The sequence below is a fragment of the Bufo gargarizans genome, chromosome 1 (genome assembly GCF_014858855.1).
Source record: "Bufo gargarizans isolate SCDJY-AF-19 chromosome 1, ASM1485885v1, whole genome shotgun sequence".
In the NCBI taxonomy this organism is placed as follows: Eukaryota; Metazoa; Chordata; class Amphibia; order Anura; family Bufonidae; genus Bufo; species Bufo gargarizans.
The window spans coordinates 597,147,874-597,162,547 of record NC_058080.1 but is presented as its reverse complement, the minus strand read 5'-3'; the positions used below and the strand labels follow the sequence as shown (position 1 = coordinate 597,162,547).

At 38.1% G+C, this 14,674-nt stretch overlaps 1 protein-coding gene across 1 annotated transcript in view; it reads right to left on the bottom strand.

Moving 5' to 3' along the window:
- The window catches only part of FBN2 (fibrillin 2), a 340,887-nt gene that overhangs the window by 72,366 nt on the left and 253,847 nt on the right, over positions 1-14,674 (bottom strand). The window contains exons 25-32 of the mRNA XM_044275860.1: positions 12,701-12,826; positions 12,486-12,614; positions 9,892-10,017; positions 8,501-8,626; positions 6,948-7,070; positions 6,096-6,221; positions 3,003-3,128; positions 1,194-1,316 (exon numbers count right to left, since the gene is read on the bottom strand). Of these exons, the coding sequence (XP_044131795.1) occupies positions 1,194-1,316; positions 3,003-3,128; positions 6,096-6,221; positions 6,948-7,070; positions 8,501-8,626; positions 9,892-10,017; positions 12,486-12,614; positions 12,701-12,826 (1,005 nt within the window). The remainder of the gene's footprint in view (positions 1-1,193; positions 1,317-3,002; positions 3,129-6,095; positions 6,222-6,947; positions 7,071-8,500; positions 8,627-9,891; positions 10,018-12,485; positions 12,615-12,700; positions 12,827-14,674) is intronic.

Here is a 14,674-nt window from a genome sequence, read left to right as displayed (position 1 = left end):
TTTATTATTAAGATTATATCTTGGGTCTTTAGGAATCGATCCAGACTTTACACAGGATAGGGGATAACAGATTGGTGGGGGGCCTACCTCTGAGATTCCATCGATGATAAAAATAGATTCCCTGTACCCCTTGGAGCCCCGAAATGAATGGAGTGGCAGATCAGGCATGTAAACTGCCACTTCATTAATCTCTATGGGGGTTCTGGAAATATCCGAGTGCATGCTCAACCTGCCACTCCATTCATTTGCGGGTGCTCTGAGGGGTATATGGTACCCATTCTTGTGATTGGTGCAAGTCCCAGCGGTAGGACTTCCATTGATCTAATAGTTATCTCCTCATCTTAATATGGCATAGATAACCTTTAACAACTGCAATGCCTCTTTACCTCGAATTTTCATATATCTTCTATATGAAAGAATCTTCATATAAAAGAGAGGATAAAAAAATATATGAAAATTATATTATCCTTCAGGCGGACATAAAATAACGCCTCTAAGTTCTTTTTATCAAGTATCTTAATTTGATTTGTGCAAGCAGTGAAACAAAGGAACAATTGTATATGCAAAAATATATAATCGTTTATTATAAAAAACCAAGAATATAAAACAATACAACTGCAAAACAAATGATGAAGTTATATATGACAGAATAAAAAAATGGAAATCTGACTATTGCATAGCAGATCCAAGACCACAGAGCTTGATGCAAAGCAAGAGAAATGTTCTGGTCCACCAGACTCCACAAAATGAAGAAACTTGCAGCACTGCTGCCCAGAATGCTATATGTTTACTTATCAGGGGCATCAGTGCCTAGTTACATCAAAGGTGGCATCTCCTATAGCTATGCTACTGGGTATCATGGTCAAGTTTAAGATCTTCTGGGTTTGTAACAATATATTTATAGATAAAACAACAGGGATGGGAATAAAGGAGAGTAGGAATTAATAAGGATAGAGCGAAATGGTATCACTAGCAAATCATGGAACAATCATGGCATTTCTGCAACTTATGAGTTTGTAGAATGCTTACAAGAACTCTGACCTTGTCCTATAATTGGCAGTTATATGTATATTATACCATGACATGTGGGCCACCAAATGCCGCTGTAGAGATAGCAGTTAACATGTGAAGAACTTTTATATTGCTTACAATAAAACTAATATCTATGTGATACATTTCATTATTCTGCCTACCATGGCATGTGATTCCGTTGCCTATCCATCCTTCCTTACAAGAACATTTAAAGCTTCCAGGGACATTCAGGCATGTAGCATGTAGATCACAGTTGTGAGCACCAATATCACACTCATCCACATCTGAAAAGAATAAAGAAATATGAAGGAACATGAGATTCTGAAAGGCGGAAATCAAGGTTCTGGATAGGTGTATGACACAAAGTCACCATGCCAATGACCCATCCTCCTGATTTAACCTTATGTTTATAAAAGAACTCTAGATTGTTGAGATCATAAAGTCCTCTGGTGTTACCCACCACTATCTGGGTGTTAAAGTATCTTGTAAGAAACAAGAACAGAATATGTGTTTCTATTATTGCCCTACACAGTACAGAGAGAATTGTGTAATAAAATAATGGAAAAAAGTTATGCCAAAACTCCATACATAAGTCATGAGTAAGCTGGAGAATCCTAATTCTGTACATTTTTATTATTTTTTTCAAATGGACTCTTTGGATGGATGTCATCCAAATCATCTCCATGGACTGCATCTGGTATGGTAGCTTATCTCCATTCAAGACAGGGGCAAGATCAGTAAAGTTAGAGGCCATAGTGGCAACACTATACACACAGATAGGAGTCTATATACACCTTCTTCCACCACTCCATGGTCTCTGCGGAGGCAAATGTATTTTATGCTTCCTGGAGAGTGTATCAGCCTATTGACACTTTTCTGAGAATTAACTACAGTTCATTGCAGCTGCCGTAAAGCACACGTGTTCTTCTGCTCTGCCCTTTACAGAGGAAGGATGCATGTGTAACCAATAAAATCACCCCTAGGGGTAATTCAGGACAGAGTTACTAATTCTGTCAAACATTTAGACAGTGTAAATTACGATCAGAAAGTCTAAAGATGTGGCTCATGCAGAATGATACATTTATCACAGTCTTAGACACTTTTGTCTAACTTTAGGGTATGACCATACAGCGTGGTCATGGGGCATTCAGGCTGCAGCTGCCTCTTATTTATTGTAACTAATGAAGACCGCACAGTATAGTGTGTCAGTATTGTTAATGGCTGCACTGTATTGGAGGTGTCACGCAGCCATTAACAACACAGACCCACTGAACAGTGCGTTCTCAATAGTTTAATTAGAGGCAGCTATGGTCCGTATGACAGCAGTGGTACATCCTGAATACCCCACAACCACGCCATATGGTAATACCCTTACAACACCTAGGGCAGTAATGTCTAACCTCCGGCTATCCAGCTGTGGTGGTGCAATTTTGGCACATGCTGTTATATCCTAAACTGCACCCATTTCTGATACACCAAACCCACTTTCCACTAAGTCATGCTCCACTGTTCAGTAAGGTGCAAAAAGTGCTTGAAATGCCAATAAGTGTGGCATATCTGATCGAATTCCGGAGAAATTTCATGAGTAAATCTGACCCTTTACTTCTAAGTTTCATTTAATTAATAAAACTACAAGTAAAATGCATAAATGTATAGTGCCTTATTAGGAAAGGTTATTTATTAAACCGGATTTGACTTTTACCCCTTTGGCCTTGACCATAGCCATGCAAACCAGGAAGCGGTTAATCCCACCATCATGCACATGCAAGCCACAAATATCCCAGACAAGCTTTTTCCTCACTTCATGTGCTCATTTCATGCAACTCCATGCTTGGAAGAAAAAAACTGTGCAAAACACGAAGGTCAGGTTAGAAAGACTTTATTAGGACTGATGAAAAACAGAATATAGTGAAGACAGCACGTGTGTCCGAACACATGGAGGTAGAGAAAGCAGTAGGTTCATGGTATACCTGTACATCCAGTCGTTCCCTTTTTCACTGAATACCCCACCTGACAGTGACATACAAAGGATCCTTTGGTGTTCTCACATTCACCAAACATGCAGATGTTCGAATTGATGTCACATTCATTAACATCTGTAGAAAACAAAAGGATGACATTTGCAAAGACAATAATTAGCGCAACAAAATCGTGATACCCAATGTGAATGAAAAATAGGTTTGGGTCGGCATATGAACTGGACATGTATTGTTGTTTTGACCATAATGCACTGATCTTCTTTACTTCTGTAAGGAGACACCAACCAGAATGTCTATAAGGCATATGTGCTGTAGAATTTATACTTCAAAATTTTGGCAGGAAAATCCACATCATTTTGCAATGAAACAGATCTCATCCACATAGTGTGTGAAAAATCCACGCACGGTGCAGATTTTAGAAAATCCAAATTCTGCGCAGTTTGAATTTTTTTTTTTTAAAGGGGTTATCCAGTTTCAGGAGCAAAGAGGACAACCTCTGGCATCCACCTGCAATAAGGTAAGTACTTACCTGACGGATCCAGTGCCGCATCTCACGTTACAGCAGTCATGTGTTGTGGACTTGACATCACTGCTGCAGCCAGGTAAAATAAGCCTGATTGAGAAAACCGGAGCTGCAGTATGGGACGTGTCAGGTAATGACTTACCGCTTCTTTATTGCATGTGGATCTCGTGGGATGTCTGGTTTCCTCCTGAAACCAGACAATTCTTTGAACTGGTCACTGATTGTTAATGACTGTATGGTTGTAGGCATGACTATGTACGGTAGACAGTTAACAATCAATTCATTTACAAACTGTGCCAACTCATGACCATCGGCTCCACCTTGGCTCTGCTGTACTACTTGGGACCCCAGCGTAAATTAAATGAATATAAATTCAATTTGTAAGAAATTGGTACCATTTTAAAGGTAGCACTCATGGTTCACAGGGAGGACTCACAGTTATTTTGTGTTGTCTTTAAGCACTTTTCATGCATTTTAATTTTCATGCATTTTTTGCACTGATTTTGTTTGGTGCATTTTTTTTCTGTCAACATGCTATCAACAAATATTAGTGCCGGTAAAGTTTTTTTTTTTAACTACAGCTGTTTATTTAAAAAAAAAAATATATTTTTTATTTTTTTACTGCAACACATTGATGCAATTATATATTTTTCAGCAATGTTTTGCTGCCCCGTCTACAATGAAAAACACATTGCACCTAAAAATATAAGTGGTTCTCATGGATTTTTTTTGTGTGTTAAAAAACAGCATAACAACTTTGTTTGTGAAGCTTTTAAGAAAGTTTTACTACTGCATAATATACAGTAGAATATTATACTCATGAAATGTTTACTTTTACTGTTGCGTAAATGGTTAAATGTGAATGAAATATCCAATGGTGTGCCAAGCCAGAAATCTGTTTTCCTTAATCTGGAACAGCACTGAGAAAGTGCAACAGTTAAAGCTAGTGTGCTGATCTTATTATAAGGGGTTAAGTGCATTCAGTGCTTCTCATAAATCCATGACATCACCAGCATCTGGATTACTGTAAGTCAAATGAAGAATAGGATAAACACTGAGCCATAGAGGTGGGAAGAGTTTTTCCAACGAAGGGCTCTAAGGAAAAGATTCAATGTCCAGGCCGCCAGGGAATTTCTGTACCTGAACACTTTCCAGTACATCATGTGTTTTCACCAGGGATAATTTATACCATCCTTTACTTTTACAGTTTTTAATTGCCTCACCTTTGTACTAAGGATTTAAGTATACATCAGCGAGACCTCTAAAAGGGCAGCAAGTCAACTCTCTGGTAATTAGTGGGAAAGTGACGACAATCGTAGTAAACTAATAGTATATGACTAATAACTCTGCAAGACTACATTCGTTTTCAATTACTATTCAACCTTGCTCTAGTAATATCTGCAATAGCATTTAGATCTATTGTAAGTATATGAACGGCTTTAATGTTTTTTTTTTTTCCACTTTGAAAAGTTACCTTCAACAGGACATTGTATTCTGGGAAATAAAATGGATGGCAATAAAGAGGAAAGAACTGCAAGCACATACATTTTCTTGATAGATAGATATTATATATCGATATTATTTATAATATTTACTTATTGAAAACCTCATTATTTGTCATCAGGGCTGGATTACATTTGTTGAGGACATCCATCCCACCTCTGGGACTCTGTCGCAGCCTGCTATTGCATGCCCCCCAGTTGCTGGATGTTTTGATCCGTGCAACAGGGAGATGCAGCGACGGCCGTGCTGGAATTCGGAGCGATGTGGGTACCGGGGAGCAGGTAAGTATAATGTATACGAGGGGCCCGGGCATTGGGGAGATCTTTTAGACTTCAGATAACCCCGTTAACTGATCTCCAGCACTGGGTCCCATCTTGCTCATTCCTTGGCCTACGCTGCTTGTCTCGGGTTCCTCCATGTAAACTTCCTGTTTGATACTGCTGCAGCCAATCCCTGGTCGTATCGGTGATCTGCTCCCCTTGTGTCACGTGACCATTTGACATGATGCAAGGGGAGCAATGGCATCAAACAAGAAGTTTACTTGGAGGGGCCTGAGACATGAAGTGGATGCCAGGGAGCAAATGAGCTGGGACCCAGCGCTGGGGATCAGGTAAGCATGCTTAACGACGCAGGTCCCGCCAGTCTGAGAATTTGTGCAAAACACCTTTAAAGCTGACAATTGCAACTCCACCAATGCAAGTGAACCATGATAATAACTGGCAACTGTAAAAGGGTCTTTAATGAGGGTGTATTGAGGTCTAATGACTATGGCAGCGTGAGCGGTAAATATGGCCCTACCAAGCATAGAGACAACACCTTTTATATCAGGCAGATACAAAGGGAAAATAAAGGAAAACCTAGTTTGCTAAATCCAATGTCAGACCATGGATATGTAAGAACAATTAAACTTGATACAGTGATGCCGCGCACTCCCAGATGTAAGTGAAAACAGTTGCAGTAAACCTTGTGTCTTGTCTTCATCTAGTACTGGTATAAATAGGACGTGTCATGGGAAGACTGATGGATTTTGGGTCTTGCATTAGCAGCAACTCAATTACCTATGCATGTTTTCATGTCAATGCTCGCCATAAACCCATCATAGCAGAGACAGCGGTACTCTCCTGGAATGTTGGTGCACTGTCCTCCATCACAGATATCAGGGTTGTCTTCACATTCATCAATATCTAGAAGACACAGATTTATATAGTCACTTAATACAATATCAGATTTCCATGATAAATAAGAACCAGTATATATTGTAATAGAAACGTTAATGAATGCCAGAGTTGAAAACACGAATTGCTATATTGTTGGAAAGGTAATTTGTTGCCTCTTCCCAACAAATATTCCGATTAAAATAAATCACAGGTTATAGTTAAATTGTGAAAATACAGCTTAGCATCAAATATGATGTGCATCCATAAAGTTTGACAGCAATGCAAAAAATATAGACAAATGCAAGTCCTAGTAATAAATATGTCTGTTTGAAGCTAGTAATTGCTTTGTAGAAAGACTTACAATACCATTCATTCTATATCCTTCTAGTGTTTGCAACCTTTTCCCAAGATACATAACCCAAAAATAATTGTGGTTGATTTGGCTTATTGTTATCAGGAAATGAGTACGATGAGATCACTTCTCATAAATCTCACTTAGACTCTCTTGTGCAAGGGAAATGATCTTGCCATAAAGAAAACGCAATAGTCTTTTAATCGCCTTGCAAAATATATGATCCTTAGTCTGAGTCAGAATACAACTTTATGAATCACATTCCGTCTGACAAGTGGGGATAGCTACATATTTCAGCTACTCATGCTTATAACATACATCACATAGCAGGTTCTTTGTCTTATCTATGTGAGTATATTTGTGTATGTCAAGTCTTTGAAGCAAAGGTTATCCCCAATTACCTCCACAGGTTCTCGAGTCCGGCAGTAACGCATAGCCATCAAAGCAACTACATTGATAACTTCCTTCTGAGTTTTCACAATGTGTATCACATCCCCCATTCATTATCTTACACTCATCAATATCTGAAACAAGAAAATATATAAAGTTATACTTATCCCTGGTATGTAATATGACTTATAGGACATCTTGCTGCATCCTATTTTATAGAGTATCTTAAAAAAATGGGAACCTTTAATGCAATGGGGCATGACAGGTTACCAATGTAAAAGGCAAAATTGTTGCCGTGTTGGTGACATTCGAGGATGTAGGTGGATGTGTTTCATGATGTAGGCGAAAGTGTTTGAGGATGTTGGTGGAAGTGTTTGAAGATGTAGGTACAAGTGTTTGAAGATGTTGGTGGAAGTGGTTAACAATGTAGGTTGACTCCTCGAGGATGTAGCTTCCTGCTATTTTGGAAAAAAACTATAAATACATTTGATGAAGACTCAATATAGGCCTTCATAAAGGAAATATATGATAGATTACTTTGGTTTTAAAAATATTTAGGATATGATCAACAGGGTTTATAAATAATTTTCCATACGACAAACAATGAATAAGTGTATCTATGTCAACTATACAACTATGTTGCCATATGCACATAGTATGGTAAAATAATTCTAAAATAAACACACTCTCGGGTTCTGGAGTTAAGTATCGGTTCAGGTCCAGAATGATCCCACTGCCTGAAGCAGGTCCAGGATTGAGCATACGAGAAGCAGGACAGTACACACATAAACTGTAACTGTTGATTCAGATGATTTTTCAGAAAAAAACTGTTATGTGTTATTACATGAAAAATAACACTCACATTTCTGGTTACTATATAATTTCTACCCTGCACTCCACTGCAAGCTTGATCTCTAATTGTGAAGTTTCCCTAAGCTCTGCTCCAGGAGGGGTAAAAACTATCCTTTGTGATGTCTTTTATTAACTGAACTTAGAGAAGAGGAGAGCTTGCTCCTCTATCTCGGTTTAGCACATCCTCAGATGTAGCATCATGGGGGACATTATACAACAATACTAAGCATGTGAATCCAGCACTGGGGTGAGATAGAACCATTACTAAAAGCTGCAACTACATCTCTGTGTGCCTTTTTTTTTGCCTCCAGTAGCCTCATCCTCCTTCTCCCATTCCCACTCCATAGACTTATGTTGTCTGCAGCTATAACCTGATCTCTCAGTGAGCAGCTAAGCTGGCTTCATTAGCAGTAAATTGGGGGTAAGTGCATCAGTGTAGGATGCAGGAGAGGAGATGAATCTGAGAAAATCTGTAATCTGTAGAGAAAGAGACATTGTGCTCTAATAAGATACATTAAAACATTTCTTTTTCTTATTTGTACTATTAATGTATACAGTAATAGTGCAATGTTTTGAGCTACAAATACCCTTATCAAGCATGGATGAGTATAAACAGGGACTTCAGAAACACTCTGTCTTCTATACTAGTTGTTCATTTAGTGGAGTCCTTTTGTACTCACATTACCACACATTCCATCTCATCTGAACTTACCTATGCAGCCTAGTCGGTCTGGAGTGGATTGATATCCTGGGTCACAGGAACATTGATATGTGCCAATTATATTCACACATTTTCCATTTCTACAGAGATTGTCACTCAGTGAGCACTCATTGACATCTAAATGAGACAGAAAAATGGTTAGTTATATGTGAGGTATACAGTGTGTTTGTACATTATAGGCTCTGCACTATTTGGCTCATATGAAAATATGTACTGTATAAAGTAATATATAAATAAGAAACTTTAGGTTTAACGAAGCCCAGACCCCTACTGAAGACAAATTTGTACCGAAATTGAAATTGTAAAACTGTGCTATACTGATTAAGAGATTCCATCTTGGAGCCTTCTGGCCAGAAAGTATACAACAATATCATTTGGCAGAGGATCTAAGTTGTATTTACAGCAGGACTGGCAAACCGCTATATCAGGCTTATCAATTGGAGAAGAGGCTTGTTAAGGTGCCTCTACACGTAAGCTGGTTAAACCATCTGTTCTCAGTTGGCCTAGAAGAATAGATTAAGTATATGGGGTTGTTGATCATTTTTAACATTTTTGACGCGCTCCTTATATGTCAACTCAGGGGAGTCCACCAACCATCCATTGTTTCATTGTTTTGACTATTTCACAGTAATTTACTTCATTAATAAACTATACATTTTTGGCACTCCATGTTCCTTCTCTTTATTGTATAATATTTTTTTCCAACTACAACCATAAGTCAGATTGCTCACCATTTTAGATTTTTTTTATCTGACATTTAATTGCGTTTCTCAGTTGTAGATACTGAAATAAACGTACACTTAGAAATCATATTCTGATTGTAAACTCGCAAAGTCTTGGAGTTCGTCTACTGTAAACTTGTAAAGTCTTGGACCCAGTCTACTGTAATCAACACATTCCTATTTATGCTAAAAACCTGAATATTTCCTAAAGTTCTCAGTTATATAAAAATGCCTGTCAAAGACCCTGCTATGTCCTCTTGAAGAGAGAAGTTTATCACTGTATAGCAACGTTTTTTTTTTTTTTTTTAAAAACCCTCCATCTAAACCTACCACTGATGGATCTTGCCTAATTAGTATTGCAAAAGCACTATTATTAGAATAAAGAGTAGAGGAGAAAAGGGGCAGTCCTCTCTCGTGCCTCACCTCAACATAACAACTGCTGACGATCTGCTGACCATTCACAGAGCCAAACTATGTGCCTAACTACTTTGTCCACGCTGATTTCAAATCTATTTTACTACAACAAACAGACAATGTCTAGTAGGGTACTCCTTGAAATATTGTAATAAATTGAATATACACTGAATTGACACTTCCCTTTGACATTTTTATGTGAACATTTCGCATATCATATGGAGCATACAAAGTATCCTAACGTACCTACACAGGCATCCCCTGTTGATGTGAGCTCATGTCCAGGAGGGCAATTACACAGAAAGCTGCCCTCAGTGTTCACACATTCTCCTCCTCTGCACAACAGAGGGTTCCGTTCACACTCGTCTATGTCTGCAATTAAACATACAAGAGAGAAATGTATTAAAATGATATAAAATTTCTAATTGTTCTGCCATATTGGATATCTGGCAATATCATATTGGAAATGTTTCTTTTCCAAAGTGTTGCAGTGTCTGTCCTAAGTAGACATCCACTGCAACAGATGTATTCCTAGAAATTAATGCATTCTTGCCAAATCTAAAAAGTCAAAAAATAGAGAAATACACAGCAGAACTGCAATTAACTATAGAAAGTTATGCAAATAGTACATAACTAGGCTATGGTGCGAATTAAACAAGAAGACTCGCTTTTTAAAGGCTATAAATACGTGGGGCAATTTTTTTATGATTGCATTTTACTATTTTCAGCTAATAATCATTTTTTCAATTGCTCTTTTTTTTAAAAAAAGTCAGCATTTTTTACTGTCTGCAGAGTATCTTGCTTGCAGTTTCACACTGGACCTGTCAGTTGCTGCTCTGATGGCTTCATGTATAGTCTGTAAACTCCTCACAGCTCATAAACCCTTATTTAAAGGGAACCTGTCACCAGTTTTATAGTGTCCTAACTAAGGGCAATATAAATAAGTGACTGATTCTCTTAGCAAAATGCTGGGTAACTTTCTTTAATTGATCCAGTCAATCTGCCAACATCTTGTATTGAAAATCTCCAGCTCATAATGATGAGTCCTGAATATTGATGAGCTCCTGACTCTCCCCGCCTACCTGCTGCTGATTGACAGTTTTTTTTCCGTATGAATCAGCAGCAGGTGGGCAGGGGAGTGGCTATAGCTCTGAATAAAAAAAAACGCTGGACTCACTGACGTCACACTGGACTCAAATCAGCTCATTAGCATGTGGCATGTGGCATCTTTGTGTGTATATTATGAGGTAACCATCTGTCACACCAGTAAGTGAATACATCTAAGGTACTTTTTAGTAGTTAATGATTGTATATAGTTAGTTAGACTATAATCAAATATAAACATGACAGGTTCCCTTTAAGTAATATTCTTATCAGTTTGATAAGAATTTTGCTAAGTGTTTACGAGCTGTCAATATGAAAGCAGATAGTCTGTAACTTAACCCTGTAGAACAAAAACTGCTGAAAATAATAAAGGCCACTTGAAAAAAAAATGAATTTAGCACAAAATGAGTAGAATAAAGTCAGAAAAAAATTGCCCCTGAACAGTGGCGTACACAGAGAAGTAAGGACCCCATAGCAAGGATCAAACCGCCCCTCCCCCCCCTGACAGGACAGAAGGGTTTCTGCCTAAACCCTTTTCAATGAACCTTGGGCCATTTTTCCACTTCTTCATTTGCTAAAAGAGGGTAGAGTCCTGACCAAGTTTTGACCTCCAGTAAAGAGGGGATAATCCCTACTGAGAGAGGGCCCCCTCTTGCCCTGGGCCCCATATCAGTTGCATGGTCTGCTGCTATGGTAGTTACACCTCTGCCCCTGAAGGTGTTCATAGCCTTTATCTATTCAGAATTAATCTAGCTTCCTATTCCCCTTTAGAAAATTTCTCAAGTCAATTGTGTATATTTATCAAGCACATAGTGGGAGATTTATCAAGACCGGCACTTTCTGTGCTAGTCTTGATGTCCCCTGCACTGCCGGAGGATGCACCTAATTTATGATGACGAGCAGGCCAGTCCATGAACCTAAATAGAAATCTACCACAGCTCTGAGCTGCCGTAGATTTCTGGCTTCAATTGTGCCAGAAAACTGAAATAATAAAAAATAATTTGTTGTGGCAGCTGACCATGCCCCCTTGCCACTCATCCCTTTCTGAAAAACACCACTTGTGACTATTTTGTTTAAAAAAATCTAATTTAAAAAGTCGCGACTTTTATACACCACTTTTCTGGCACAGGGAGATGATAAATCTCCCCCATAATTGAAAAGAGGCATAAGACATAAGACAGAATATAAGACTATATATTGAGAGTGACTACTAGTGTTGAGCGAAGAGAGCTTCAGATGCTTCATCCGAAGTCGCTTGGTTCAAAACTTCAGAATAATACTGTACAGAGATCCATCTCTGTACAGTATTAGAATGTATGGGCTCAGATGAGCCAAAGTCAGTTATTCACGAAGTCGCATGTGACTTAGTTGAATAACTTCGATGGAAAACCACTTAGAAACTTGAAAACCAAACTTGGCTTCGGTTCCGACTAGTACCTTGGAACCGAAGCCGAGTTCAGGTTAAAGTATTAAAGTGGTTTTCCACTGAAGTTATTCAACGAAATCACGCGCGACTTCACAAATAACTTACTTTGGTTCATCAGAGACAATACATCATTTCTAATACTGTACGGAGACAGATCTCCATACAATATTATTCCGAAGTTTTGAACCAAGGAACTTTGGATGAAGCATCCGAAGCTCACTTCACTCAACACTGGTGACTACATTCTTTCAATCACAAATGTAATTATGTAAATGAAGACAATATAAAGAAAAACTATGCTATAACTTACCCATGCAATTCTTCATCATCATGAAGCCACTCTCAAAGCCTTCAAAGCAGTCACATTCAAAACTGCCAGGGGTATTCACACAAGTGCCGCTACCACAGAGGTCAGGAGAAATTCTGCATTCATCAATATCTGAGCACAGAGATAACATGAATACACTGATTAATAGTCCTTTATATCCAGAGTAAATAAACAATATATAAATAATTGAATATTACCTGTGCAGTTCCTTTCTTCCATATCCAAAGCAAACCCACTGTCACATTTACACTTGAAGCTTCCAATAGTGTTTTTGCATTTTCCATTTGTACATATTCCAGGGAAAGCCTTACATTCATTTATATCTGGTTAGAGGCAGAAATGTAATTTTACTCCATGATCTCTATATCTTGTAAGGAATCACATTTCATGTAAATATTAAATCATAAAATGCTCAGAAAACACCAAACTTGTTTTTTTCACTCGGCTATAAAGTTCGCTATAACATAAAGACAATTTTGAGTATCTTAATGAGCAGAAAAAACTTTTGTTCCTTCTCTAGAATTATGGAGTCATTTACTAACACTCTACACCAGTTTTTTTTATATAGAAAAATCACTCATTTTGTTGCAATCACAACAAAATTTGTGTTTGTGTTTTTTTTAGCTATTTCTGGCACCCTTAACACTTCCAAAATGTAGGCAAGCTGTGGGTGCAAGGGGTTGGGACTGTGCAGCCTGACTCATTTAACAACATGTGCCCCAGAAAACTAGAGCAGATTACACCAGAAAACGACTCCAGCTCCTGGCTAGAGTAGATTTCTGTTCAGACATATGGGAGAGCAGATAATGCAGCAAATGTATTTAGAAGTGTGCGCCTCTTAACAAATTGTTATACTAGTGCTTCTAAAGTATCTGGATATCATTTTATGTTTCAAAAGATTTTATTGAAGGAAAAACTTCAAATAGTGCAGAAGTCTTGACCTGGTTGTTAATTGACACCTCATTTAGGAGTCTACAATGGCAGCATAAATTATGGTCAGGTCATCAAAATAAAGCCAATATATCACGTAATTAAGAAATCAAACAGACAATAGAAAAATAACAATTGGTCCACTTCAAAGATAGTCCAAGGTTGCCTGTGAAATGCAGTTTTGCATAAAAGAAGTATCAGGGGGCCATTATTCTATAGGGTCTCTCTATAAACTAAAGTGAATTATAATATGCTGAATAGGAAGAATGGGAAGAGGGTATCAGAGAAAGACTATAGGGGATTTATGGAATGTAGTACCCAAAAGATCAATTAAAATAGAATGCACAGAGTTCCAGAAAGCACACACAATGGGGCAAGCCCACCAAATCACCACAGCACAGCTCCTAAAGCACAACCGGGAGACCGCTGGATACATACGATACTCGGGGACATAGTACGTTCTGTGGAGAACTTTTAGAGGGGGTTCTATCAGGTTGACCTGCCAGCTACCTTTACTGATAGTCTCACAGCAGGATCACCACTTTGGTACAGGCATCTGCTGTTGAAGATCCTCCTCCCATTTCAGCATGTAGGGGAACTTACAATCTTCCAAAGGTGTATTCAACCAGTTATAAACATAGGAGACCAATTCCTTCGAAAGAAAGAATACAGTACAAAGCGCTCAAGAGGGGAATAGTGTTATCTATATGGATATCATTTTACAGGTGCAAATCTCTACAGCAAAATGTCATAAAATAGCTGCCAATTCAGTGAATTCATGAGGGATTGGACAAAACTGCATTACACCTTACCTTAATAGTTATATATCTAAACATTTTACTACAAAAAAATGCATTGATCCTATGCCTACATACAGTACCTTTGGGAAGTACAATTTTTGCTTATGGAGCGCACCTATTAGGTGTAAGGAGTCTTAAAGGCCAGAAAATGCTCCTCTGGGAACATTTGTGAGCGTTCTTTTTGGAAAGAATGCTAATTTGCATGCCTGCATATAGAGATTTTTGCCACTGTGGGAATGATTTTTCCCATTAAGAGTTTTTCTATTTATATCAAATGTATTACTTGCCAGATTAATGTTTACATGGAACAAGTTTCAGATAACTATGATCTGCAGAGAACAAAATCCTACATGTCATTATTTCAGAAACATCTGAAGTAATGAATTTCAAACATTAAAGGGTAGTGTTGATTGAGCACCAAAGTGCTCGGTGCTCAAGTAG